This window comes from Lissotriton helveticus, chromosome 10, assembly GCF_964261635.1.
Source record: "Lissotriton helveticus chromosome 10, aLisHel1.1, whole genome shotgun sequence".
NCBI lineage: Eukaryota > Metazoa > Chordata > Amphibia > Caudata > Salamandridae > Lissotriton > Lissotriton helveticus.
In genome coordinates this window covers 823,803,946-823,830,425 of record NC_136071.1, presented here as the reverse complement: position 1 = coordinate 823,830,425, position 26,480 = coordinate 823,803,946, and the positions used below count along the sequence as shown (strand labels likewise).

The window sequence follows — 26,480 nt, the reverse complement described above, 5'->3', positions numbered from 1 at the left end:
GATTCACTGAACTATAATTCTGCAGTTGTTCATGCTCATGAACATTCTAGGATAATAACCTGATTCCGAGACCCTGTCATCATAACTAGCAAGAGGGTGAAAATCCTTGGCTGGGGCATCTCGTCTCTTTCTGGACCCTATTCAGGTACATTTGTGTTTATTAGATCTATCGTGATTGAGGTAACCCACCTTTTCATAGCCCTGTTGTTTGGTCTAGGGTGGGAGAAATGTTCATTATGCTCATGTGATTAGAGAGGGTTGGGAAACTTTGACCATTACAAAGTAAGCTGAATTGTAGTTTTTTGCCACAAGGCGTGGAAAAAGACCTGACACATATCTGACTGATAATTTTATGCTTCCAGATATCCCCTGCAGTAAACAATACTGGAGCAGGTTTTGGCAAAGATGGCCTCCCTGCCATGGCCACCAGGTTTAATGTGTCAGTAGAGGCTATGCACCATCCAAACAAGTGTGGGGTGCACCTCATGGTGGGGTCAATGGGCCACACCCCTTAATCTTCGCAATGCCGTGGCAAGCAAGACAGGCGAACGCCAGCACTTTGCCAGGGGGATGGGATGGACTCAAAGACAGGCTTGCAGGATAGCTGCCTTGCAGTACTATTCCTCTAACTGCCCTAGTTTCCTGCTGTGCAAAGGGTTGCTGAATCTGTCCCTCTTCATGAAAAAAATAATCAAGAGCTTTGTGACTCTTGCAAGGTTTCTTGTACACCAAAATCATGAGTTTGGTCTACCGGAAACAGAAACCATACAGTGGAACAAAAGAAGTTTCTCTTTCCATTTGATATTGACTTTTCATTTAGGTTAAAAAAGCTGTTGTAATAACATTGAAAGAATAAACCACTTTTAATTTTTGTTTCATAATACTTCGTGAGCTAAATGTTTGCAAAAATGGCATTACAAAAATACATCACTAAAATAAACTAAAATAAAAAATTTATTCTATTACCCTGTCTTGGTAGAGAATGTATTTATTGTGATTCTTTGTTGGTTGTCTTGGGCCAACGAGCACATATTAGACACTGAATGTATTACACTAGAACAGCGAAACACTCGGCAAAATAATAATCCATACAATAAAAATAGGTTTCATCCAAAATATGTCTCGTAGTTTACCTAAGCAAAGATCAAATGAAAGCGCTTGAACCTTTTCAAATAAATGAGCGCAGAGCAGCTCTGAGAATAAACCAACAACTAGGTCTCATGCTGTATGCATGTTAATACACCATGAACACAAATCTGGTGTCCCTGAGGTTTATCCTTCATACTGCATTGCAAAAGAAACTGATGTTCTCCCTAAATGATAGTCTCCATTCATATAGCCTCCAAATTTCAGTCCTTAGAACCACATCAAAAGTACCTTCCAGTGAATAAACACTGTCTTAATGTAAACACAAAACAGGTAGCTTTCCAAGAACAACCTGTGACTTGTAAATTCAAAGTCTTTGAAGTTAGGATTCCTCCTCCATTCCACTATTCCTGGACTGCCTTGGCAGGAGCGAAACCTATTAAAACATCTACCTTGTTGCAATTTGAATCTTGTTACAAAAATGAAAAAACTGCAACTAAAAATAATATTAATGTTGAATACTGTAAAATCACATCTACCACTCAGATTAAAATACTCGGACATTCAGGGGCAGATGTACAAGCCCCATGCACCGCCGGTGCATCACGTTGCGTGACGAACCGGTGGAGCAGCCTGCTAAGGGATATTTACAAGCAAATGTAAAGTCACCCTGCATGACTTAACCTGTGCTTGTAAATATCGCCCCAGTTCATGCAACACTGCGTGTTAGGGGTGGGACATGGGTGTTGCTGTGGGTGTTCCCACCCAACACCCATGTCCACTGATGCATTTCCAGATTTACGAGAATTCGTAAACCTAGAAATGCGTCAGTTTGCTACATTACCATAGGGGTGGCGTAGCCAAGCGAAACGAGGAGAAATGTTTTCATTTCTCCTTTTTTCCTCTTTCAATGCGTGCTGCATTCTTAAGCACGCATTGAAAGAGGAAAATGCCTGCAGTGATTGCTTTTGTGCAGGAAGGGGCCCCTTCCTTCACAAAAGCAATCTCCCCATGGCGCAGGCAGCTTTTTCTGCGCCAGCGCAGGTGAGTGCACAGGAATACGACATATCATTGTAGATATGTCGCATTCCTGTGCTCTGAAAGTGGCGCAGCCAAAGGGCTTGCGGTGTTCTTATAGATCTGCCCATCAGTTTGTAGGAGCTCTCGCTAACCCCTTTGCATGAAACCATTCCAGAGCCAGTGAATCGCAGCACTAGTCCACCTGCTGGTGTATGGTCTCAAGGAATGGGTACACTTCTCTCTTGCCCTCTTCAGATTCCCAGGATAGCCAGTGGGCAGAGAACAAAAACCAAGTATTTGAGAAACTCCGAAAAAAGCAACTAGGACCCAGAGTCTGGATGATCAATCACTCCCTCGTAGTTTTTAGGATAACTATTGCCAAGAGCCCTACAAATTTAAAATACAGCAGAATCAAGTTTAGCTTTTTTTTTTAGAGGTGTGTTACTAAGATCCATATTTCCATGCCTACAGGCTCTCTGATGGATGATACTGTCATAGTTCTAAATGGTACTAAGGGTTGCAATTGATCAGGATTTTGGTGCTATGTTGAAAACATTCTCCCAGCTTCCACTGATGGATTCAGGGGCTGTTGTATGTGTTCCAGTTCCATAAATATTCTTAAATGTCTGTGGTAGGTTTCAAAACTGAAGAATGGGGATTATTAGCCCCCCCGCCCCCCCAATCTGGCTGGCATGGGCTCCAGAAAAGGCATTAACCTACATGCGTCTTTTACAATATGCAACTGTTTCAAAGGTGTTTGGATAATCTAGGCTAATCTCTTAATACTGTGCTTATAACTAGGCTCGTCTCCTGTAACTGAACAGCAACTCTCTAAATGTCTCCATATTTTTGTGAATTTACCACAGTGTAACCTTGTGACTAGTTTTGTATGTGTTCTGACTGTAAATTAAAAACTAGGCCCATAGCGTTATGCAGATTTTCCAAGAAATGCGACTTAGATTAAGTATTTTACACTTAAGCATCAAATTTTCCTCAAATAATTGGACACTTAAAAACACAGACATATTCCATTAACCTTCTATGTAACAGCAAATCCTGTTCAGCAGTCCTTTCCCAAACTGGTATCCGACCCCATGGAATTCTCATCGGCTACAGCCTCTGGCCTAATTGCGCTGGTGATTTTTGATTTCCAAAAACAGGGATTAAGTCTGAAGGTGGGATTTTTCACTGCGACTTCATTCAGTGGCTCCCTGACTATGCCGCTCCCTCCTTGGAAAGCCGCTGCAGTCCTTACCTACTAAGATAATTTTTCTTAGAATTTCTTCTAAGTCCAAAGGTAAGCGTTGTCCGAGCCCAATCCATTTTTTGTATCCGACCCTCACTCCTTTGCCTTCCTATAGCTATTTAACATGCGGCCTTATTGGTGGCTGGCTAGGTTGTGATCCACACGCAAACAACTGTTTGCATAGGAATCGCATTTACAAGTGGTGCAATGTTTATCCCATCCAGTATTTCGCTGCAATAAAGAGTGCACCCTTCATTTAATTACAGCAGGTCAAACCTGTTTACATTTATTAAGCGGAAAAAAAACATATAATCACCGGGACATGCTAAAGGTGGTGCTATAAGCACCAAAATCTTCACGTTGTTCCCGAACAATTCACTAGACAAGAATTATTACATATGATAAATTACAAACACATCGGTGTCAGATTTTTATTGGCTATGATAATTCTCAACCTACTCATAAACAGGTCTATATTGTTTTTTAATCTTTAGTTTTACTCCCTTACTGCAACTGTCTTAAAAAGATATTCACGTTACACGTTTACTTATTTGGGTTAGAGTTTTGCCTTGTGTGTGTTCTTTCTCATGCCTATAGCTTATAGAATGTAGGGCTGTCTTTTCATGCCATCTTGTAGAATGTTAACATTTAACAAGTGGAATAGTTCTCAAGGTAGTTCCAGGAAGCTGAAAGACTGTGTGGAAATTCCACATTTGGGGTCACCGAATAAAATCTGAGAGAAGGATTTTAAGGAAAATCAGTGTGAGATGAAAAGGAAAAGGTGAAATTCTATGAATGCATTTCACCTGATGCTACCAAACACCTTATTGAGTTTCAGTGAAACACACCCTACACATGGTGGCAAAGAAGGAGATGGGTATGTACAGAATAGACCAATAAAGATGAAAGTCAGAATCTGTGCTTTGTCTGACAATGTTTTTTTTATAGATATTAGAGGGAATTTCAAATTTGGGTGGTGGCTAGTTTCTCTCCAGATGCCCTTGGTTTCATATCTCTGATAATGCTGCAAACAATCAGGAAGAGTTCCAAACCCACAACCAATAAAGATTGAATAATTGTTGGATCAGCTAAGAATATGGACTGAGGCAGCTCGCTGACCTGCCTGATCTGGCTCTTAGATGGGAAATCAACAAATAACGACACCTAGGGGTCGATTCCGATTCGGGAAAAACCGCTCCGAATAGCCGTTTGAATCGTACCCTGCAACGTCCCGCATACGTACGTCGAAGTAGAATTCGTACCAGGAGCTGGACTCCGTATGAATCGTACAGAGACCGTACGACTCGAATCCCCATACGAGTCTCCGTCGAAACCCGCTGTACGCGACATCTGTACGGCTCGCGGCTGGTTTATACGACCCAGCAAGTACGATACGTGTCGGGTATGCACCGTACGACACTTTTTTTACGGGAGCTGATAACCGCCGTAAAAGCAGAGTTTGCACCAAAACAGGTACGGAACGGCCCCCCCGGGTACAGTGCGTACCCCCCATGATCGCAGGGGTACGCCCCGTACACCCAGCGTACATGGGGTATGGTGCGTACCCCTCATGATCGCAGGGGTATGCACCGTACCCCATGTATGCTGGGTGTGCGGGGCGTTCTCCTGCGATCATGGGGGGTACGCACCGTACCCCATGTATGCTGGGTGTACGGGGCGTACCCCTGCAATCATGGGGGATACGCACCGTATGGTGTGTATGTGATTGTGCGCTTTTCCGTACGAATCGCCCTTACCTGACGTGGACCGTACGGATCGCGTCCTGATGCCCCGGTCCGGATCGTACTCGTCAGGTTGTACAGCGTGTGTACGAGTGGTACGGAGAGGGCTCCGGATACGATTCATACGGACGTTTTTTTTACCGGATCGGAATCGACCCCCTAGTGTTAGAAATTGGGTTACTTGTTGACTGGGGTGTGAGCCCTGGTCAAGCAGAAACCACAATCCTGTCTGTAAGGCACAGAAAGCCCCCCAAATTAAACTGTGCTCAACCCCCTGGTAGCTTGGCACAGAGCAGTCAGGCTTAATTTAGAGGCAATGTGTAAAATATTTGTGCAACACTTCAGACAGTAAAACAGTGAAAACACTACACATAAAGATCCCACACCAGGTTGGAAAAATAGATCGGGACTTAATAAATAAAACAAGACCAAAACAACAAAAAGTCAATTAGTAGAACTGGAGATATTGACTTTTAAAGTTTTAGGTTCAATTAACAGCAAAAACCACAGAGCACCAACTTTGGATATCCGTTTGTGTCACAAGTTCAGGCCGACACCAATGGACCATAAGCCTGCTACAGGGACCTAGTTAGGCCCGCTGAACAAAGTATCTTAAATTCTGGTTCGCAGAGCGGTGCAAGAATCTTCGTCGAACATGTGTTGTGCAGCAGAAGCAATAAGTCGGTTCCGAATTGCAGAGTGTTGGTGATGCGAGGGCATGTGTCGTCATCAAGGATCTCGTCCATGGGGCTTGCGATGCGAAGTCTAGGGTCACGGATGGAGAGCACACTGGGGGAAATGAGTCAGTTCTGAAGAGTTGTGTGGCTGCGATGCTGAGTCGGGCATCATCTTTGAGGCTGCCATTGATGATGGGTGCAAGGGCCTATGCCAAGAGTGTGTAATGCAGTGGCGGTTCTGAAGGTGTTGCTGATCACGGTGGTGATGCAGGTCTTTGCAACGGGTCGAATTCATGCAGCAGTGGATTTGCTTTGTTTCTGCTTGGGGAAGCTTGCTATGTCACTGAGGCTTCAGATCAGGAGGCCTGCCAACTAGCCCTTGGAGTTGTTCTGGGTTCAAGAGATGGAGGTCCAGTCCTTCTCACCCAGGAAAGCTGAGTGCAGTTGAGCAGATTGTCAATCGACTGGGCTAGCTGCGATGCAAAGTCTAGCATTGAGGTTGTGGCGCACAGCCGGGCAATGCATCGGTTCCAAAGAGTTGTGAGACTGCAGTGAAGATTCTGATGTCTTTGTCGGGGCTGTTGTAGATGAGGTGTGCAAGGACCTGCGCCAAGGGTGAAACATCCAATGAAGTTTCGGAAGTTGTTGCGGGTCACTGCATGATGCGGTTCATTGTGACAGATCCAATCCATGCAGCATCAGAGACATGTCTACTCTCCTTTGGTTGTGCCATACAGCAGTGGAGATTTGTTAGTTTTGCTAGATCCACAGAGGCTGATACAGAACCCTAAGCCCGCTTTCAAGGGTCCAGGACTGGGGTGGCACCACTTGGCAGGGTAGGCTAACAGATGGCAGAGTCCAGGTGCAGATGCAAGGCTGTTGGAAGTTGGTTATGTACCTGAGACTTCAGATCAGGAGGTCAGCCAACCAGCCCTTTGAGTCACTCTGGGTTCTATGTTCAAGAGATGCAGGTGCATTCCTTCTCACCCTGGCAAGATACCTGCAGGCCAGCAGAGCAAAGCAGGAGTCCAGCAGAGTGGAAGACCTTCTTCATGGCAGAGTATCCACAGGTCCAGAAGTCTACTGAGGTGGTGGTGTCTTTTATACACAATTGTGCCTTTAAAGTAGATAGAAACTCCAGAGGCATGCATTTGAAGTGCAGAGATGCTGTGCCGTCCTTGTCCTGGCCAACTACAGGGGGTATGCAGGCCATTTGTGTGGAGACAGAGTAAGGCTGGACCCAGCTCCTCCCGCCCACCCATCCTGCCAGTGATGGCCCATCCAGTCACACCTAAGCTCCTATATTGTGTGGCTGTCTTGGAGGTTTGCACAATCCCCAGTTGCCAACTATGCACAGTTATGTGACCAGAGACAGGATGCAGGCACCAAGTGGCTAAGGCAAGAAAATGGCAAATTTCTAAAGGTGGCATTTTCAGAATTGTAATTTTAAAATTCCAACTTAACCATGAGTTAGGATTTTAAATTGGGATTCCAGAGACACCAAATATGATCCGGGTGTCTCTTCCCATTTGGAGATTATATTTATAAAATGTAATAAGGCAACTCCAATGTTATCCTATGGGAGAGAGAGGCCTTGTATCAGTGAAAAATACATTTAAGAGTTTTTCACTATCAGAACATGTAAAACTAAAAAGTACATGTTCTACTTTTTAAATACATTGCACCCTGTCCTCTAGGCTGTCCACGGCCTACCCTGGGAGTGAATGATGTATATTAAAAGAGTAGGTTTGTGCCTGGCAAAAAGTTATTTTGCCAGGTCGATATGACAGGTTAAAAATGCATACAGTGCAATGCAATAGAAGGCCTGCGACATGTTTAAAGGGCTACTTAAGTGAGTGACACAATCAGTGCTGCAGGTCCACTAATAATGAACAAAATAGATGCACGTGCCGCTGACAAGTTAACTTGACATCTCTTTGGGTCACAACATACGATAGGAACAATATGTTTGTTGGTTTTAATTCCGATTATTTTATTTGCTTCTTATTTTATGAATTACTCTTCTATTTGAACATATGCTTTATCAAATTTTTACAAAAATTCTAAAACCTTATGCACACAACAAAATTCGCAATCTTATTATCAAAAAACCACTTTCCTATTTACAATAATACATTAAACATTTCTTCATTCAAACATCAATCATCCATCAATCATACCAGTGCAGACAAAAAACAAAGAAACATCAATGATTGAATACATGCTGGAATCAAAATATTCACAACATAATCCAATATGTGTTTTAGACCAAGAAATCTATACAGATCGCTGATTCCTATCACTATTTAATTTTGCAATTTTGGCTTATTTTTGAAAGTACGCGTTTCGAACTCGCATAAATTAGGAGTTCTCATCAGGACCAATATCTCTTGCTCTTTAGAGTTTGACTGGAATGACCACGACGTCCAATAGTTGTGTCATTTGGCGTCTTGTTTTTTGTGTGTACGCTGCCTGACTCTCAGCACTCTTCATGGGATGATCAGGCCGATTGTATATGTTTTTTTTCCCTTTTGAATGCTCCCGCCGGCGTCTTTCGATGAGACGGGGCACGGTACGGCGTATTCGAACAGCTGTTATTTTCCGTGTAGTCTGCTTCTCAATCGCATCTACTTCCTGGTCCGCAGACTACACGGAAAATAACAGCTGTTCCAATACGCCGCACCGTGCCCTGTCTCATCGAAAGACGCCGGCGTGAGCATTCAAAAGGGAAAAAAACTTATACAATCGGCCTGATCATCCCATGAAGAGTGCTGAGAGTCAGGCAGCGTACACACAAAAAACAAGATGCCAAATGACACAACTATTGGACGTCGTGGTCATTCCAGTCAAACTCTAACGAGCGAGAGATATTGGTCCTGATGAGAACTCCTAATTTATGCAAGTTCGAAACACGTACACTTTCAAAAATAAGCCAAAAATTGAAAATTTTTAAAGTGATAGGAATCAGCGAACTGTATAGATTTCTTGGTCTAAAACACATATTGGCTTAAGTTGTGAATATTTAGATTCCAGCATGTATTCAATCATTGATATTTCTTTGTTTTTTGTCTGCACTGGTATGATTGATGGATGATTGATGTTTGAATGAAGAAATGTTTAATGTATTATTGTAAATAGGAAAGTGGTTTTTTGATAATAAGATTGCGAATTTTGTTGTATGTATAAGGTTTTAGAATTTTGTAAAAATTTTATAAAGCATATGTTCAAATAGAAGAGTAATTCATAAAATAAGAAGCAAATAAAATAATCGGAATTAAAACCAACAAACATATTGTTCCTATCGTATGTTGTGACCCAAAGAGATGTCAAGTTAACTTGTTAGCGGCACGTGCATCTATTTTGTTCATTATAAGCTTGTGGCAAGCTGTGTCGTTAGGAGCCCAGACCCAGTGGTGGTTTTTTTGCAGGTCCACTAACAGCATTTCTTTTTTAAAGGACCTGGGCACCTGTAGTGCATTTTAATAGGGAGTCCCGTCCATCATCTGTTGTTTTTGCATTTATCACCCTAAGTGGGAAGGGTATGCCCAGACGTGGGATCATGCTAACTATGCCACCGGATTCAAGCTAGCCTGGCTGATGAGGGTTGACACCCTGAAACCGGTACCAGGATGCTTGTTTCTGGTCCTGGGAGGACTTGCCTGGCAGTTCGGGCTGGACTGTTCCCATGAGGAGCTGGGTACAGAATGAATTTAATATAACTGGGAACAAACTGGAATGGCATGGCGAGCACCTTGGGATTATGGTGGCACATTCCGCAAAGAAGCAATATGAGCACAGTATGAGGTGAGTGATGCAAGGTCTCTTAACCGCGATCTGGTTCTGGGCTTCTCTTCCATTGTCAGGTATGAGATGGGTACCAGGGGCAGAAATTGGGGTTTTACCCTGCTGTTTATATGTATTGCAAAACCTCCTTTGTTCTCTTAACGGGCCCACTTTCAAGAAACTGAAAATGTTGCTGGTTATCGTGATTTGGGCAGGGCAATGTTGCAGTGTAACTCTCGCTTTTCTTAAATGTGATATGGAAGAGGGAGAACTGGGGCTCCCAGAACTAGAGGCTTATTACTAGGATTTCCACATTCGACATGCAGCTAAATGAGTAGAGAAGGATTGTATCTAGGAAAAGCGAATGCAGAGGGGTACTTCTCAACACGACTCCCTTTCGAAAGTACTTATGAAAGGCAGCTGAATCCTGTCAGAGTACCCAAACATCATAAGACAAACAGGAGTTATCTGGGAGCTGCTCGGGAATCCTTGAAAATTCAAATCTTCAGCTCTCCTTTTTGTATTTTTGTTGTTTTTGTGTCATTTAACTCATTTATTTATGGTATTTGTTACGACTTTTTGACTTTTACTGCTGAATGCTTTACACATTTTTTTTTAATTAAGCATGTCTGCTCTGTGTCGTAGGCACTAGGGGATTAAGACCAGGTTTAAATGTTTGAAACTGTCTTTTACCCTGATACATTTGTGGTCTTATTGTATGCGCTAGATGCATATCCACCTCAGTAAATAACCCACTTTCTTACAAGATGCATCTAAGAGTGTTAGTGTGGCAGATAATTCTACTATTGGGAGCAAAAATACTATGAAGTAGCAGGATCAAGATTTTGTACATCTGGAGTCTGGATACTGTTCTCATCCTGAATCAGATTTGTTTGTAGCTTAACATGTAGAGTGTGTAGCAAGTGTGAACATGCAAAATTTATGCAGATGTAGTGTCATGGGTGAAGGTGAAAATGCGTGTAGGCCCTATGTTATACTTGAAATACATTTACTGTTTATCGTGCCGATTGCATGTTCTTCTTTGTTGAACATTTCATGTACTGAAGTGTAATACTATGAACAGCACACTAAACTCCCATGATGTTTGAGATGGATAGATAGGTTGCACTGAAAACTTTCCCTCTGACCATGTTACTGATTCTTCCACATCTTTAAATATGCTTCGGATACAAGATCAATTACAACTATCACAAATTCCATTAAATCATGATAGCAATCAATGGCAAGGCAAATAATTGTTTCTTTGGCTCATCTGGATATCATCTTTGGAAGTATAATTAATCAGGATTTTGATGATTTCTTTCTGAATTGGACTGTGTGGGGAAAATAGGTCAGCTATCCCTTTTTCTGAAATGTAATGTGTGTTAATTGGAGCCACACTACCATTTACCCTGCCTACTCTGTGTACCTTGAAGTGTAAACCAGTCTAGTATTCTCCAGAAAGAAGAATTTGACTATATTTTCGTGCGTAGGAGGGGTTATAGAAACAATGAGCTGTTTTCCTTTTAAAGTGAATCAAAGATGTTCTTTGGGTTCTCACACTACCTAGAAAACATAGGCTGAAGATATAATTTACTCCAATGAGGGATAAATGTATCACCAGCAGTAGTGGTGCACTTCAGTGCTCTACATCTTTGTCCCAATTAGCTTTCACTGGATATCCATCAATGTTTCATTCCTCCTTGAATTCTTTATTTTTTTTCTTGATCAACTCTACACTAGGGTCAGTGAGACAGGTAATGCCTTTTTCTTTGGCTCAGCTGAAATGGGATTAGCGTCTTTTTGAGTAACATTAACATTCTGCAACTCCTTCCATAATCAACCCCACTTTCAACTAATGTCTACAAGGGAACTTTCTGGGCGGCAACAGAAGCTTCCTACTCATCCTGATCTTTTCACTTGTTGTGCACTCTTTCTAATTAATTAACTGATCTTAATCTTAGGCATTCGTAACAAGCCAATAATAGAATTGAAGACATCTAGCTTTGGCCAACTCTTCCCAAATGCCCTTTACAATCCAAATGCATCTTTTCAGAAAGGATCAAAGTTGGCAGCAGTTCTTCTGCTCATCACGCTCCTCCATCTCCAAAACACCACTTCTCCTAGGCTTTCCTAATAATTATACCTACTTTGAAAGGTTTTCCTTGTGTACCCACCTCTGCAAAACTCTCCCTTTGACATCTTGAAGGCTCCTGAGCCACCCTGTATCCTTAGTATATGATCCCCTTCCACATACTACTTACCTACATAAGTCACAAGTGATCTGGAAATAAATTACCCTTCCTATTTCTGACACCAGCCAACTGTTGTCAGGGGCATGTTGGGAAGGGAATTGTCCAATAGAAAAATGTATTTTAATGCTAAACAAATGTTGAATGCACACTTCTGCTCCACCTACTCATGCATATCATCCACTGTTAATAGATTCTGGATGGCTCACTAATCCGAGTACTCGTGGGTAGCAAATACAGTATTCTGGGCATCATGAGTTTGAATCTTAGCAAGGCTGACTCACCCTTCCATCCTTTGAGGTGGGTAGACTCAGTAATATGTATTGGGTAAAGAAACACATCTAGGACATGCAGCACTTAAGGCAGGGATTTGGTATGAAGCTCTAATTAGAAAAAAAGTTGTTATGAATCAGTACTCTATAAAATCCCCTACAGCAATATACAATGAGTAGATTTATGACTTTCCAATATTTTATCTGGTTTTGCCCCTTTGTGTTTAAATGTACCATCATAATGAAATATGTTTATGGGGAACAACGAACAATGGTTATGGTGATCTATGGGGTCTTCCTGTCTGGCAGGGATCTCATTGCCTTGAGAAAAAACTGCTGGCTATTTTTCCGAAAGCAGGAGTTTATTTCGGAAAGAACAAAACAATGGCACTGATGCACAGGGAGCTTTCTCGCTGTGGGTCAGTGTCACTTTTTGATATCCCTGTCCTAGACTGGCATGCTTTCCATGACACTCCTGAGAAGGGAAATCTAGTAACAGTCGCCCTGCCCAAAATAGGATGGGGCAACCATCACTACGAAATGGTAGCCCTTTGGTGGGCATTCCACCAGGTCAAAGGTTTCCATTGCGGGGGGTGGGGGGGAGGGGTGCAGCTCAGGCTCCACTAGAGAAAACCTGTTGTTCCCTCACCTCAAAATATGGCAGAGTGAGGTGGTGCAGGTGCACAGGCAGTTTTGGGTGGTTAACCTGCCCTATCAAACTCTAAATGACCCTCTTACATTTTTATATACAGAATAATGCATCTTGAATCCCATTAACATGTAATATACCATGCATACATTTCAACCTGGTGCTGTCATCCAATAATAAAATTCTATGTGTATTATTTTGCAGAATACGGTGACCGAACAATTGCAGCAGCGTTACTCAAGGGATGAGATATACACTTACGTTGGTGACATTCTCATTGCTGTTAATCCATTCAGAAAATTAGACATTTATTCGCCACAGGTAAGAAATTAGTTGTGCATTTAAATAATTTGTTTCTGATTGCATTAGGCAGATCAAAAGGTGTCAACCCAACTTGCATACAATATATTACAATGAAAATTTATATATTCTCATAACTCTCTGCCAGAGCAGGAATGTATGCCAAATTTCAAATTTATTTTAAAAAGTTCATAGCTAATTAAAACCATTACACGTAACATCAATTATTTGTTTAAAATATAACCAATGGCTGCTCCTCTGCTAAGGTGTAGGAGCATCACCCCACTGTAAAATGATAATAGCACTATGTTATCATTTTCTTTTCCAGTGTGGAGTCGGAGCCAGGTTAGGGTGGGGCGGCGTGGGGCTGGCCTGGGCTGGCCAGAGCAGAGGGAGGAGTGGTTAGCAGTCTCTAAATGTGCATGATAGTTTGGCTGGCCAAACCATCACGCGAACTTAGCATTTTTCCACCTGACTGTGTTTCGCTCCGAGTGGAGAACTGTATCAGACTCACAGGCATTGCCTGGGCAGCCATACAGGCCGCTCAGACCAATCATGACGCTGCTGTCATGCTGGTGACAGCAGAGTTGTGATTGGCTGGGGGAGTCTGAGAGCCTTTGAGCTTCCGTTCTGTACTTTTGAGAGAAGAGGACGGAGAAGAGGGCAGAGGAGAGGCGGCGGCGTTCATAAGTAAGTTTTCTTTATTTTTTTTTCATTGCCCGACGCACCTCCCCTGTACTGCAGTAACCACCACTGAATAGAACACCCATTGAAAAGCAAATGATTAAAAACAAAAACACTTTTTACAATCATAGCAGATAAAACTGCGTAGGGCAATACATGCACATAAGTACTACAGTGGCAATGCATAGCTATAGAGTCTCCTTGGCCGGCTGATGCTCGGCAGTAGTCTCTTAAGGTAGAGACAGGCTTCCAGTGCAGGTAGTACCAGGCATTGGACAGGGATTGTGTGTTTCGAGGGTCTAGTCCACTTTTACGCTTTTACGCTTGCACTAAATGTTGCTATGAATGTGACCATCCATACAATTAATTGGGTGTACTCAGGATTAAGTGCTGTGATGAGGGCTTAATTTGATTAAAAATCCCTTGTAGCACCTTTTTTCGTTTGGGTATCATTGCAGGACAGAAACAGAGGATGGGAATTTTTGACAAGTTCCGCACTGGAAATTAATCTGAAGAAATTATTTTGAGCCAATTTGCGTCACTTTTGTGATGCAAACACGGCATAGAATCTTAATAAATTTCCCCCCATGTGTCTGAATTGCACAATGTGAAACCAAAAACTTGGGATTAATCCCAGCTTGTCTGCTTAACCAAACTATGTGATCCTAGGTAATTATTTAATTTCATTTTCCCTCCTTTTTCATTATTAGCACATAAGGACCTCGAACTACATGACTACAGGTTGTGTGCTGTACAAAGCCTTCTCCAGTGTCTGATTTAATAAACTATGTTGTTCAAATATAATAGAAACCCCACCCCCAAAAGGTGCACATGACTACTGACTTGCCTCTTTATACACTATTGGATCTGAGGTCAGAGTGTAAGGAAGAATGAATGTTTCTCACTTCCTGTTTGAAAACCATCACTTAAGAAAAAATACTTCTCAATGCACAGATAATCTGATGTACTAAGTGAAACGGATCTGCATAATAATGAAATATTAACAGACTTTATCATACTTTTACTGCAAGATGTGTTTATAAATGATTATGCATGTAAAGGTCAGGAGGAACGCTTCAGGCCCCATGGCCGTACTTTGAGTATCACTGCTCTAATCTCATGCGACAAGAATGAAAGACAGACTACTAACTTGGTGAGAAAGAGATACCAATCTAGTGGCTGAGTTACACATTGTGAAACCAGAAAACCTGGAATCAGTTGTGGCTTGGCCACTTTATCAAACTGTGTGATCCTAGGCAATTATTTAATTTTATCTTGCCTCCTATATTTTCATTATTACATATGAGAGAACCTTGAAGTACATGAAGATGTGTGTGTGACAAAATTCTCTCTGGTGTTTGACAAACATCTCAGCGGTTACTCTGCTAGGGAAACAAGCACACGCAAAATCACGGACTCTGCACGCGTGCTTTATCGACCTTAAAGCAGCGTTCGATAAAGTACCAAAAGCAAGATTATGGGCCAAAATGCAAAATTGGGGGTTACCAACCAAACGTCTGTCAGCGATAATGAACCTTTATACAAAAACGTGGGTACAAGTAAAGAAAGGAGACGGACGTAGTATAACAAGCAAATTTCCAACAAAAAATGGACTAAAACAGGGGTGTGTGTTGGCCCCCTGTCTTTTTAACATCTATACTGCTGACCTTGAGAAACATCTCCAACAAGTTCGAACGGACCCCCCCAAAATTGGGCAACACGCCAATCACTAGCCTTCAATATGCAGACGACATTGCTCTCCTTTCGCAAACACCTATAGGCCTGCAGCGATCAATGGCCCAACTAGGAGCATACATGATCACACCCAACTAACAATAAATCACAAGAAAACAAAAGTGCTATGTTTTTCCAAACATCGGAAAACAGGGTCAAAAGGTAAATTCATCTGGAATCTAGATGGCAAACCAATATCCCAGGTGAATTCCTACAAATACCTAGGGTTTCAACTTGAACACAACCTCAACTTTAACAACCAGCTGAACCAAGGAAAAACGAAGGCAAAACAACTCCATCACGCCTTTAAAATTCTAAAGAGGAAGTTAAAAGGCTGCTCAACGGGTCACCTGTTAAAGGTAATTGCAGCAAAAATCATTCCAACTATTTCATATGGCTCAGAACTGATGAATACAAAAGATGCAGCCGTCTTAAACCAAGCCCAGTCGAGTCTTTTTAAGAATCTATTTTCAATTCCACGATACATCTCTCAGCCTCAGATTTGATTGGAATATGGGCTCAAAAATCAAAAACCAGCCCGACAAGGAGTGGTGGTCAAATATTACTGGAGGATGAGGCAAGCAGAAGAAAACACCTTAGCCCACTCTTGCTGGGCAGAAATTGAACAGCAAGCGAGACAAAATAATTCCATCGTCAGCATATTAAAAGAATCACTTGCAGACCTACACCTTGAAGAGGCCTGGAATACAATCACCTCTTATTCCGTGTTCAAAAAAGTGGCGAACACAGATGCGAAACAACGGTCTTTGTTAATGGATAAAACGGCATTTGCAACAAAAAAACATGCATGGGCAGTGATTCAATCGTATCAGACGCTGAAACCACAATATTTGTCAGAACACTTCTCACACCACAAAAAGCACTATCTGACGATGCTACGGTTGGGGCACTTCCCCACGAAGGATCTGACCCCGAAATGGAAACGCACATGGCCGACTAAAGAATGCAGACTGTGTGGACAGGGACATGAGACACTACTTCACCTCCTATGCATCTGCCCTTCGCTTTTAGAAAGCGGAAAATCAGCCTTTGAGAGTTTTTTTAGGAAAAAACAATTAAGGACATGCAGAGCTGCTGTCATAGAAAGCCTGGGAGGCCTGTCAGTGCAACGGTCCTGCAAAGCTATCACGTTCTTGGAAATGGCAGCCAAAGAACTAGATAAATTACAAGAATTAACGTGAGTGGCCCCCACAAAACAGACTAACTGGACCTCACCTTTTGATGCACTCATTTTTGATCGTTTCCAAAACGAAATATCCTACAATTTGAATGTCATTTTAACGGGGATTGCGTCATGACAACAGTGTTTTGTTCTTCTTTTTGTTTTTTCTTTTTTTTTTACCTCTTTGCATCTTTTAAATCATTGTTTTAATTACTGTGTATAACGTGTTTTTACAATCTTTTACGATTTTGTTTACAAAATCAAATAAAAGTATTATTGACTTGACTTGACTTAATTGACTAAAATGTTGCTGAGTGTAAAATAAAAATATAGCCCACATAAAGGGTGCACATGACAACTAATTGGTCTCTTAGTTCACTAGTGGTATTGTCATCAGAGTGGGGTGTGGGGGCATGAATGTTTCTAAGTTCATGTCACTTTTAGTGAGCACCTCTCAAAGCAGTGATATAATCTGATGTGGTAAGATGAAACCCTTGTCGAAGAAATATACTGTTTGAATTTTGAAGACAGTTTATCAAATTTTTGCGTGATATCTGTTACATGATTTCCTTGCCAAATGCTCCCATTGCTCAGCTCTTACCTGAGCTTTTAGAGCCAAGACAGACTCTTGGCTCGGCTCTCTCAGTTCATTTATTGGCTCACACATTTCTACTACTGTACTGTGTGTAACAGATACTCAACTCTCAGTATCTCACTCTGGGGCGCAGCATCTTCTTTTCTGAGTTTCTGCTGGTTTCCAATGAGACTCAAGGATAACTATCTTGCCATCTGTTTATATAAAGGAGACATTGTTTTAAATATACCTGTGCATTAAATGAGACAAACAATGCTTAAATCATTCATTTTCTTAGCTCCAGAACTCTGTCCAAGGTAAGTTAGTTCTTTTACTGACTGCCTTAGTTTGCCCTCTACCCATTAGTCTTAATGCAGTGAATTTTGCACTGTCTTGTATTTAGAAGCCACCCAGCAGGATGGGCATAACTTCTTATTTGACCTCTGCTGCTGTCAGCTAGCCAGGAATGAATGGAGCTGCTCTGCATTCACCAAAGTGAGCATGCACACTGTTTGACCATTCAGTGCATGCACAATGAGGCCTCCCCATTGCCCCTGCAGGTGCTTTAGTAAATCCTGCTGCTCAGAGTCTGACTCCTGCAGCTGAGGGAAGCAGACATAACTAAGACCAAGCTTGCAGTGCTGTAAAAGTTCCTGTGGCCCTAGTAGGCAGGGGTGCTGGAATGAATTGGTGGGGCTGCCATCAATGTTACATCACTGAACTCAAAGGGATTCAGAAAAATCCAAGCATCAAACAAGTGTTACAAAGGAGCCATGCCCATTCACCAGGCGAGTGGTAATAGTGCAGTATGTAGCTGGTGTTGCATTTAGGAGCACACTGACAACATTATATTACTAAAGCAGGGTGTGGTAGCCACACTCAATAACAGACAGCACATTTTCCATTTAAATAACCACTAAGGCAGTGGGTCCCAAACTTTTTCGACCCGCAGCTCCCTTCTCCTATTGCCAATTGCCGTGGCTCCCCACTGTTAGTTTTTTGGGAGGGTGGGGGGAAAGGTGAGCCTGGCCTCTGGAGTACTGCATTTTTCTCCCTGAAAATAATAGGGATGAAGCTGATGAAGCTATTATAATCATATATGCAGGGTGGTTTGTATTACTAAGGCGGTGCCTCTAATAAAATATTGCTAGCTGCACCTCTTTGCCCAGGTCTTTTTTAGAGTACCCTCTCAAATGTTTTATCCCACTTGCAGTGCTAGATAGCACCCATATGCATGGAGGCCCCATTTCCAAAGTGTTTCTGCGCTTGAAGAATATTTACATGCACTTCCATTTCTACCCATGTCGTACGTACCAACACACCTGTCTCAGCAGGGTGACTCACGATTTTTAAACCACAAAAAAAGATGTATTTTTATTGTTTCCTCCCTAAAATTGCCTCTAAATCAATGCAAGTAAATGGAATTCCTCTAATTTTTTCATTTTTTTTTTAATGTCCCTCTTTCTTTCTTCCAAATGTTGACTTTATGCTGTATATGTTGTTTTTCTTCCATGTGCTCAAGGAGAGAGCAGGCTTGTCTGGAAATGTGGGTGTGCTGAAAGAAATGTGTACTGGAAGTACCTATGATTCAAGTACAACTGTCAATACCTAATAATACTTAGTGTGATTAATAGACAGGACAACTGTACTTTCCTGATAACGTGCATTGGTGTAAAATGCATTTGGAATAAAAACTAAAGTATTACCAAGTCTAACAAAGTAATTCAGGCATCTTCCGCTTACTTTTGAAGTGTTGGAATGTGGGGATCCAGTGGAATATGGAGGTCATCTCCCTCACCATGCTATCAATTAAGCACAACGTTTACAGCTTAAGGCATGTAACTTACAAATCATCAACATCATGCATTTAAGTCTAATTAGCTTAACTGCAGCCAACAGACCCTTCAACATTAAATGCATTAAAGTGCTTGGGGCGTGGCTCCCCTGGCTAGGTTTGATAGCTCCCCAGGGAGCCACAGCACTTGTGGGCCGATTATGATGGCGGACGGACCTGAGTCCGTCCGCCACCATAGAGTAGGAGGGACCGTCCGCAGGGGCAGCGGCGGTCTCTCCGTGTAAATTAGGATGTGACCGCCACCCTGGCGGTCACATCCTCTATTTTTAACATTGCGGGGGGGGCGGCTTGAAGCAACACCTGCCGCAATGTTAAAAATGAAAGTTGTGCATTTGCATGCACAAAGCGGCAGGCACCGCGCGGTGCCTGCTGCTTTGTTCATGCAAATGCAGGGGGGTACCATAGGTACCCCCCATGTGCATCCCACACCCCCCCCTTCACCCAGGGGGCCCGCAACGGCCCCCGAAGTGAAGGTCCATATGCTTTTCCACGCAGGAAAAACAACCGCGGAAAAGCATACATCTTACGCCATCCTCAATCAATCAATCATAGCATTTGTATAGCGCACTACTCACCCAGAGGGTCTCAAGGCGCTTGGGGGAGGGGGGTTCGCTACTGCTCGAACAGCCATGTCTTGAGTTGCTTCCTGAAGGAGAGGTGGTCTTGGGTCAGGCGGAGGTGGACGGGGAGGGAGTTCCATGTCTTGGCAGCCAGGTAGGAGAAGCATCTTCCTCCTATGGTGGCTCTTCGGATGCAGGGAACGGCGGCGAGGGCGTGGCTGGTAGAGCGTAGCTGGCGGGTGGGAGTGTAGAAGGTCAGGCGGTCGTTGAGGTATCTGGGGCCTTGGTTGTGGAGAGCTTTGTGTGCGTGGGTGAGGAGTCTGAACATGATTCTCTTGTTGACGGGGAGCCAGTGCAGGTCTCTCAGGTGTCCGAAGGTGTGGCTGTGTCGGGGGATGTCCAGGATGAGTCGTGCTGAGGCGTTCTGAATGCGCTGGAGCCTTTTCTGAAGTTTGGTTGTGGTTCCGGCGTAAAGGGTGTTTCCGTAGTCCAGACGGCTGGTGACTAATCCTAATATGGCTGGCGGTGTCTGATAGACACCGCCAGCCATGTTAAAGCTTTTCCGCCGTGGTCGGAAAGCGACCTCGGCGGAAAAGCTGCGGACAGATTTCAAGACACACCACCATCCTAATATGGCGATGGGTCTTTTGAGGCTCTGCAGAGGATTATCCGCATCCTCCGGGCCGGCGGTGGCTTCCGCCGGCCCGGAGGATGCGGAAAATCCTCCATCATAATCTGCCCCATAGTTTGGAAACCACTGCACAAAGGGTATGATGAGGAGTTTAGCGGTCTACAGACTGCCTGACTCACAGTGTTGTGGTGGTGGCAGTTTAGCCACCCCCACACCGACAGTCCAACCACCCCATCACAAGATGGGCGGACCACTGAAACCGCGAGGAATCAGAGATCCCTGCCGGTGGTGCAGAGGTCTTGAGGCCCAATATGCTTGTCGGGACCGCTGTGGTCTTTGTGTATAATACAGTTATTTAATTACTTTATTTATGGTTTTTGTAAAGCACTTCTAACCACTGTCTTGTGACCTCAAAGCACTTTGGGGTGTAGGTAAATATAGAGAGTTGTGGATTGAAGGATTGTAAATGACAACACCTAGTGATGTATTCCAAGTGTTCGGAAACATTGGGAGTGTACGGAGAACATACAATCATCAAAAGGTTCCCTCAATTATCTCAAAACTATTGTGATTACTACACACACAGAGATCTCTCTGGGAAAAGCAGGGCCCTCACCCACATTGAGATGTGGAATGCTTCATCATCGAGCTTCCCACACCTTGAGCCCAAATGAGTCCAAGGTGGACTCTACCACACGAGGTATGATTTTGAAGAGTGGAGTATATACTTCACATCAACCAGAGATATGAAGAAAGAAAAACGTTAAAACTGCATAGAACTATCCTAATATGTTAATTTCATTAGTGGATCTCCTGACAGGATTAATAATATATAAACAGGGAGATCAAGGAGGAAAATGTTGTATCTCTGTCATCATGTATATGATCAACATGTTCTGGATGTCCTAAATTTGTCTGATAAGGTCAGCGGCCTTCATCAGGACCTACACCCTCTTGTTAATTAAGTGCCACAAGCTCCACATTTAGGAGGAAAATAGTAGGCCTGGGTGGTAAATTCCGCTACACTTGCGGAATTTTGGCGTAGAATGCGGAAATGCCGGAATTGCCAAAAATTCCACGATCCGTGGCGTAGTGAAATTTTTTCCTTGTTTGCACTTTCAAAATGAGTGTTCACATGCACGGTAGCGACTTACCTGGATCCCTGTGTTCGCCGATGAGTTTTCCTATCCATTCGCATGCACCACAATATTTTGGTAGCCCGCTACGCGATACTGCAAGAGTGTGCAATCGCAAACAAATCATTTGGATGCGCGATGGGACATGTGCGGTTGCGAACTGGAAACACATGCATCATGAGCGGGCAGGACAAGTGAAACAAGATGGCCACGCCAATTGGCGACCGCATGGGCAAGTTCGCAAAATATTTCCCTCGAGCACGCAAACAGCGTCCCAAACAGGAAAAATGCATCGCCAACGGGCGGAACAAGCAATTCTGCGTGCTCGCAGAAATCTGCGTAGCTCGCTGAGATTTTTTACTGTTTTGCGGAAATTTGTGTAAAGCGACTACGCATATTCCACCCACCCCTAGAATATAGCCTAAAGCCTGCTGTCCTCTAAGTAGCCTTTAACTATTTTCAGTTAAAAGGTCACACTGTTTTGTTCAGTTGGTTTAGCATGCAATAACAAACATAATAGGACTAACAATGCACCTCGTATTACGAATGGTTTAACAAACATCATGTACATTAAGAAGTGGTTGAACTCATAGCACCTGTGAAGTCAGTGTAAATACACTCTCTAATATTATAACTAGTGCAGTTTTTAAACAAGTATTAATAAAAAAGGAAAATAATTAATGTACCTTACCCGGATACAAGGGGAAAAATTGACTAACCCGGGGAACCCAAGGGGACTTTGTTCTGTTGTCGCACTTTATGAGATACATAGGTACATAGTTAATGATGGCATAGCTCATCATTCCAGAGAGAAAGGAGATGTTAATGCTTTTAGAACTCACTGAGAAGAAGCTGTCTACAATGAACAATATAATTTGTACTTCTTATTTGCATCCACACTACCAGGGAGATACCCTTGTAGTTGTCACAATATTGTGTTTTATTTAATACGCCATCTATCAAGAGGACAATCTATTAATAATAAGGTTTGAGTCCCCCCCCCCCCCCACACAAAGGAGTAAAAAGGCCTGGGGTAACCTGACTTACCACTCCAAGAGTCTGAAGCCGCAGGTCAATGCTGAGGTGTCCCACCGCCAAGAACGTCTCTATGCTCCGGCCACCATTGGCAAAGGTCAAAGGAGCATGCTGCCGCATGATCACTGTGTTCTGGAGGGCTCAGTGTAAACTAGTTTTGACCACAGTTAGTGTTATCGATCTTGCTCAACCCGATGCCCATATTATAACCGCTCGGCTTGCAGTGGTTAAAACAAAATTGTTTGCCTGTCTAAGGTTTTTTTTCTTTATAGGACACTTAGGCATCAACAATCAAGTCAATTGGTTTGTAGCTGATGCTGTATCCCACATATGGCAATGCAAACATATATTAAAATTGACATAATTAGAGAAATGTATCACAAAAGGCACATAACTCTATACCGGTCAATGATTTTGGTCAAACAAATATTTGAACCAAACACATATGCAGAGAAAAGTCCATCAGTTCTGATGGGACTTCCCTCACAAGTTCAGAAAATACAGAGAAATGGGCAATAACTCTCTTGTTCTCATATGTACACATATTGGTGCATACAGTTTTCCTTATTGCCTGCAGCCTCAGTATACAGTACCCATGTAATCATCGTATTAGTTGATGTGTGGGAATTGAGAAATGGAATGGTCACGACTAGGCCCCTACAAATATGAGAAAGGGTATGGAAAATAAACTAAATCACATCTACTTAAGCTGTTGCAAGGGAATGTCATCATTCAATTTGGCTATACACCCAATCATGTACTCTATGAAGTAGGCATCTCCTACGATCCTCTATGCTTCCATTTAACCAGGGTTTGTCAGTCACTATCTAGTGGACAACATTCTCAGTATGCCTTGCTCCCAAGCAGTGATTGGTCAGTTTAGTGGATGTACAGGCACATTTGATTGTGCCCCTATGTTCAAAGATGCACGTTTTTATCTATCTGAGGGGGTGAACGAGTTCTTTTCCCCCTGTTTGTATATTTTTAATCCTATAAGAGCATCCACTAGTACAATTAATATATTTGGATAGTTCTAGGCAGTTTAAAAATGTTTCCATCTTCCTATCTCTAGTTGATGTGGACTATATCCTCCACTCTTAAAAACCATTCCTAAAAAAAACCCTTTCTCCCACACCTCGTGTGGGCGTGCCCACCTTAGACTCATTTGTGTCCAGGGTATGAGAATCGCAGTGATGAAGCATGCCACCTCTTGATGTGGGTGAGGACCCTGCTTTTCCCAGAGAGACCTCTCTGTGTGGAGTAACAACAATGATTTTGAGATTACTGCAGAACCTTTTTGATGTGTGTACATATATGAAGGGAGGATAAGGGATTAGCATTCTGGACCTCATGCCCTTTTGTGTGTAAGATAGTGTACTGAGGACACCTGTCAATGAATACAGCTCAGAAGTTCACAAAGCTTTCAAAAGTCAATGGTGAAGAGGAATGCTGGTCTTAGGCAACTGAATGGCCTCAGGATCAGCTGAGAAGAATACATTGGAAAAGTCTGTAATATCCAGACACCAAGGAGTTTAGGTGATTTTGTAAAGATTTTCTTTACTTGAAGAAATTGTCTTCAAGTCTCAGATGAAATGGTGGAGAGTCTGACAAGGAGCAGCCCGGAATATGACAGGTTGACTGCCAAATCTCTTGTATCTAGGAGTGTGGGTAGTCAAGAGCCATCACTTGACAGAACAGAGGCTTCTGGTTAGTAGAATAAGAATTAAGGGGCACATGCATCAAGCCATTTTCCGATCGCAAACAGTGAGTTTCGCAAAAGTCGGCAATTTGGGATTGCAAAAGAACCTTTTCTGATGCATGTAACTTTTAGGAAATTCACAATTTAGGTAATCGCAATTTTTTGTGATTCCCTAAATTGAGGATGCAAATAAGGAATCGCAATTTGTGATTGCCTAATGCAGATGCACGAAGCCTTTCCTAAATGCGAACTGTTCATTTAGGAAACACTAATTACCATTGACTTCAAGTTGATGGTAATATGTGCATACTTTGAAAAATGCACAAATATTCATTTTTCAAAGTACCATCGTAGCGCACACATACCTTTTGGGCATGTGTGGTCTTTACATGTGCACACTTGCATTTTTCTCAGGGTGCTTCACGAGGCATTAGGCCCCCGGGCAGCCTTGGCTTTGCATTTGCTATTTGCGACTACCAATTTGGTAATCACAATTAGCGAATGCAATAGCATTCATTCCTATGGGCCTGTAGGCCCATAGGAATGAATGGAGTCACAGTACCTAAAAGCTATTCACTATCTGCCAAATTGCATTAGATAATGTTAAGGAATTACACTTTGTTTTGCGATTCCTACTTGCATAGCATTTTGCGATTCCCAAATAGCGAATCAGTAAAATTTGCTATTTGGGAATCGCAAAATACAGGCTTGATGCATGTGCCCCTAACAGTTTTGTGAGATATTTCATTCATAGACACCAAAGGAGATTTGAAGGTCCATCTGTCTATTACCAGAAGCCAGTAAAAAGCTCTCAGTGCCTGTGTGAAATGATTGTCATTTGAAACCACACAGTAAATGGCCTGGATGGTTCTGACCTCTCTAAAGATTTGCGAAACAAACACTAAGGAGGCATAGGCATGTGCATAAGCAGTTGAAGTAACATAGGCTGAGCATGACCTCGGTAAAGATATGTTTTGACAAAGTGCTCTGTGACCATAACATCTTCTGGCACTAACATTGATAAAGAAAAGAATAGCAAGATGCACAATTAATGGAAGGTCCAAGTTAAAGGAGATTTCCTAAATAGTAGACTGTATGAAATAATTTCAAGGTTGTTAGAAAGGCTCTGCCGCAGGGAAGGAGCCCATAGAGAAAAGGGCCTTCTCCTAATATGAGACTATTAAAATCCTGGGGAAAAAGAAAGTGCAGGGAAGGAGAGACAATTTTGTTTTTTAGCAGATATCGATGGTGGAACATAGGTTCCACATTTAGTTGGTGGATAAATGATACATGACAAACTTTGCTCTAAAGAGAGATCCCAGTTCCTCCACTTAAAGTAAAGGCAAGGCACCCAGGTTGACATATTTTCTGTTTCCCCCTCATTGAGGCTAATTCAATAGGTCTGCACCTGAGGGTGCTCTCATGAAAGACACAAGTTATTGAGGTCATCAGCTTCATCATCAAATCTGAGGTGGAACCTCATATTGTTCGCATACATGTTGTGACAAATAGTAGGATTCAAGAATGCCAGCAAGAGGATGTTAAAGAAGTTAAATATTATTGGTGACATGGCATTGCCATGGGCAAAGTCACATTTGATGTTAAATGTTCTGGAGAGGAGTCAAACCATGGTACCTTAGGTCTGATGTAGTCTGAGGTGGAACTATTTCAGTCTTTCAATTGGCACTTGATGGTCGATGGTGTAGAAGGTAGTGGTAGCTGCAGCTGAATCATTCTTCCCTGATGTTTAAAAGTGTGGTCTCTGTCACCCTTCACGGTTTGTATCATGATCATTAAAAGTCACTCAGGTGTCCATCAGTCTCTAGATAAGACAGCAATGGACACAGGACAATAGATTCATATATCATAACAACAATATAGGCCAGAGTTGGGCCTTTAGTTGGAAAGATTGTATGTGATGGCTTTCTTTAGGATTAGCAAATAATTGCATTTTTGAGGTCTGAGAGATATCACTGTTAAATAGTAATGCATTTACTAGGCTTGTGATGGTCAGCATCAGAACTGTGAGGCTCAGGTATGGTGTAGCATATTGCCAGGGAGGAGATGTTTTTTTGAAAGAGGTCCATATTTTAATAATGTTGGTGTCAGAGACTGGTGGTAGGTTACAAAATTGTATTCCATGGGCAAACAAGAGCCTGTGATATAGGCAGGTGGTGTCAGTTTTATTGATAAATATGGCACAGCTTAAAAGAGTGAAAACATATTGTATTTCGCAGAACAGTGATGGATTAAATGGCTGCTCTAAAAGGACTAGTGCAGAAATAATTGCTTTGCTTGTGGCTAAGCCTGGGACCTTTCAGCAAGAAATGTATCTCTCATCATTTAAAGTCTCCACCATCTT

At 42.5% G+C, this 26,480-nt stretch overlaps 1 protein-coding gene across 1 annotated transcript in view; it reads left to right on the top strand.

The window, feature by feature from the left end:
- Nucleotides 1-26,480, top strand: part of MYO3A (myosin IIIA) — an 869,350-nt gene that overhangs the window by 223,230 nt on the left and 619,640 nt on the right. The window contains exon 10 of the mRNA XM_078662798.1: nucleotides 12,932-13,048. Within this exon, the coding sequence (XP_078518924.1) occupies nucleotides 12,932-13,048 (117 nt within the window). The remainder of the gene's footprint in view (nucleotides 1-12,931; nucleotides 13,049-26,480) is intronic.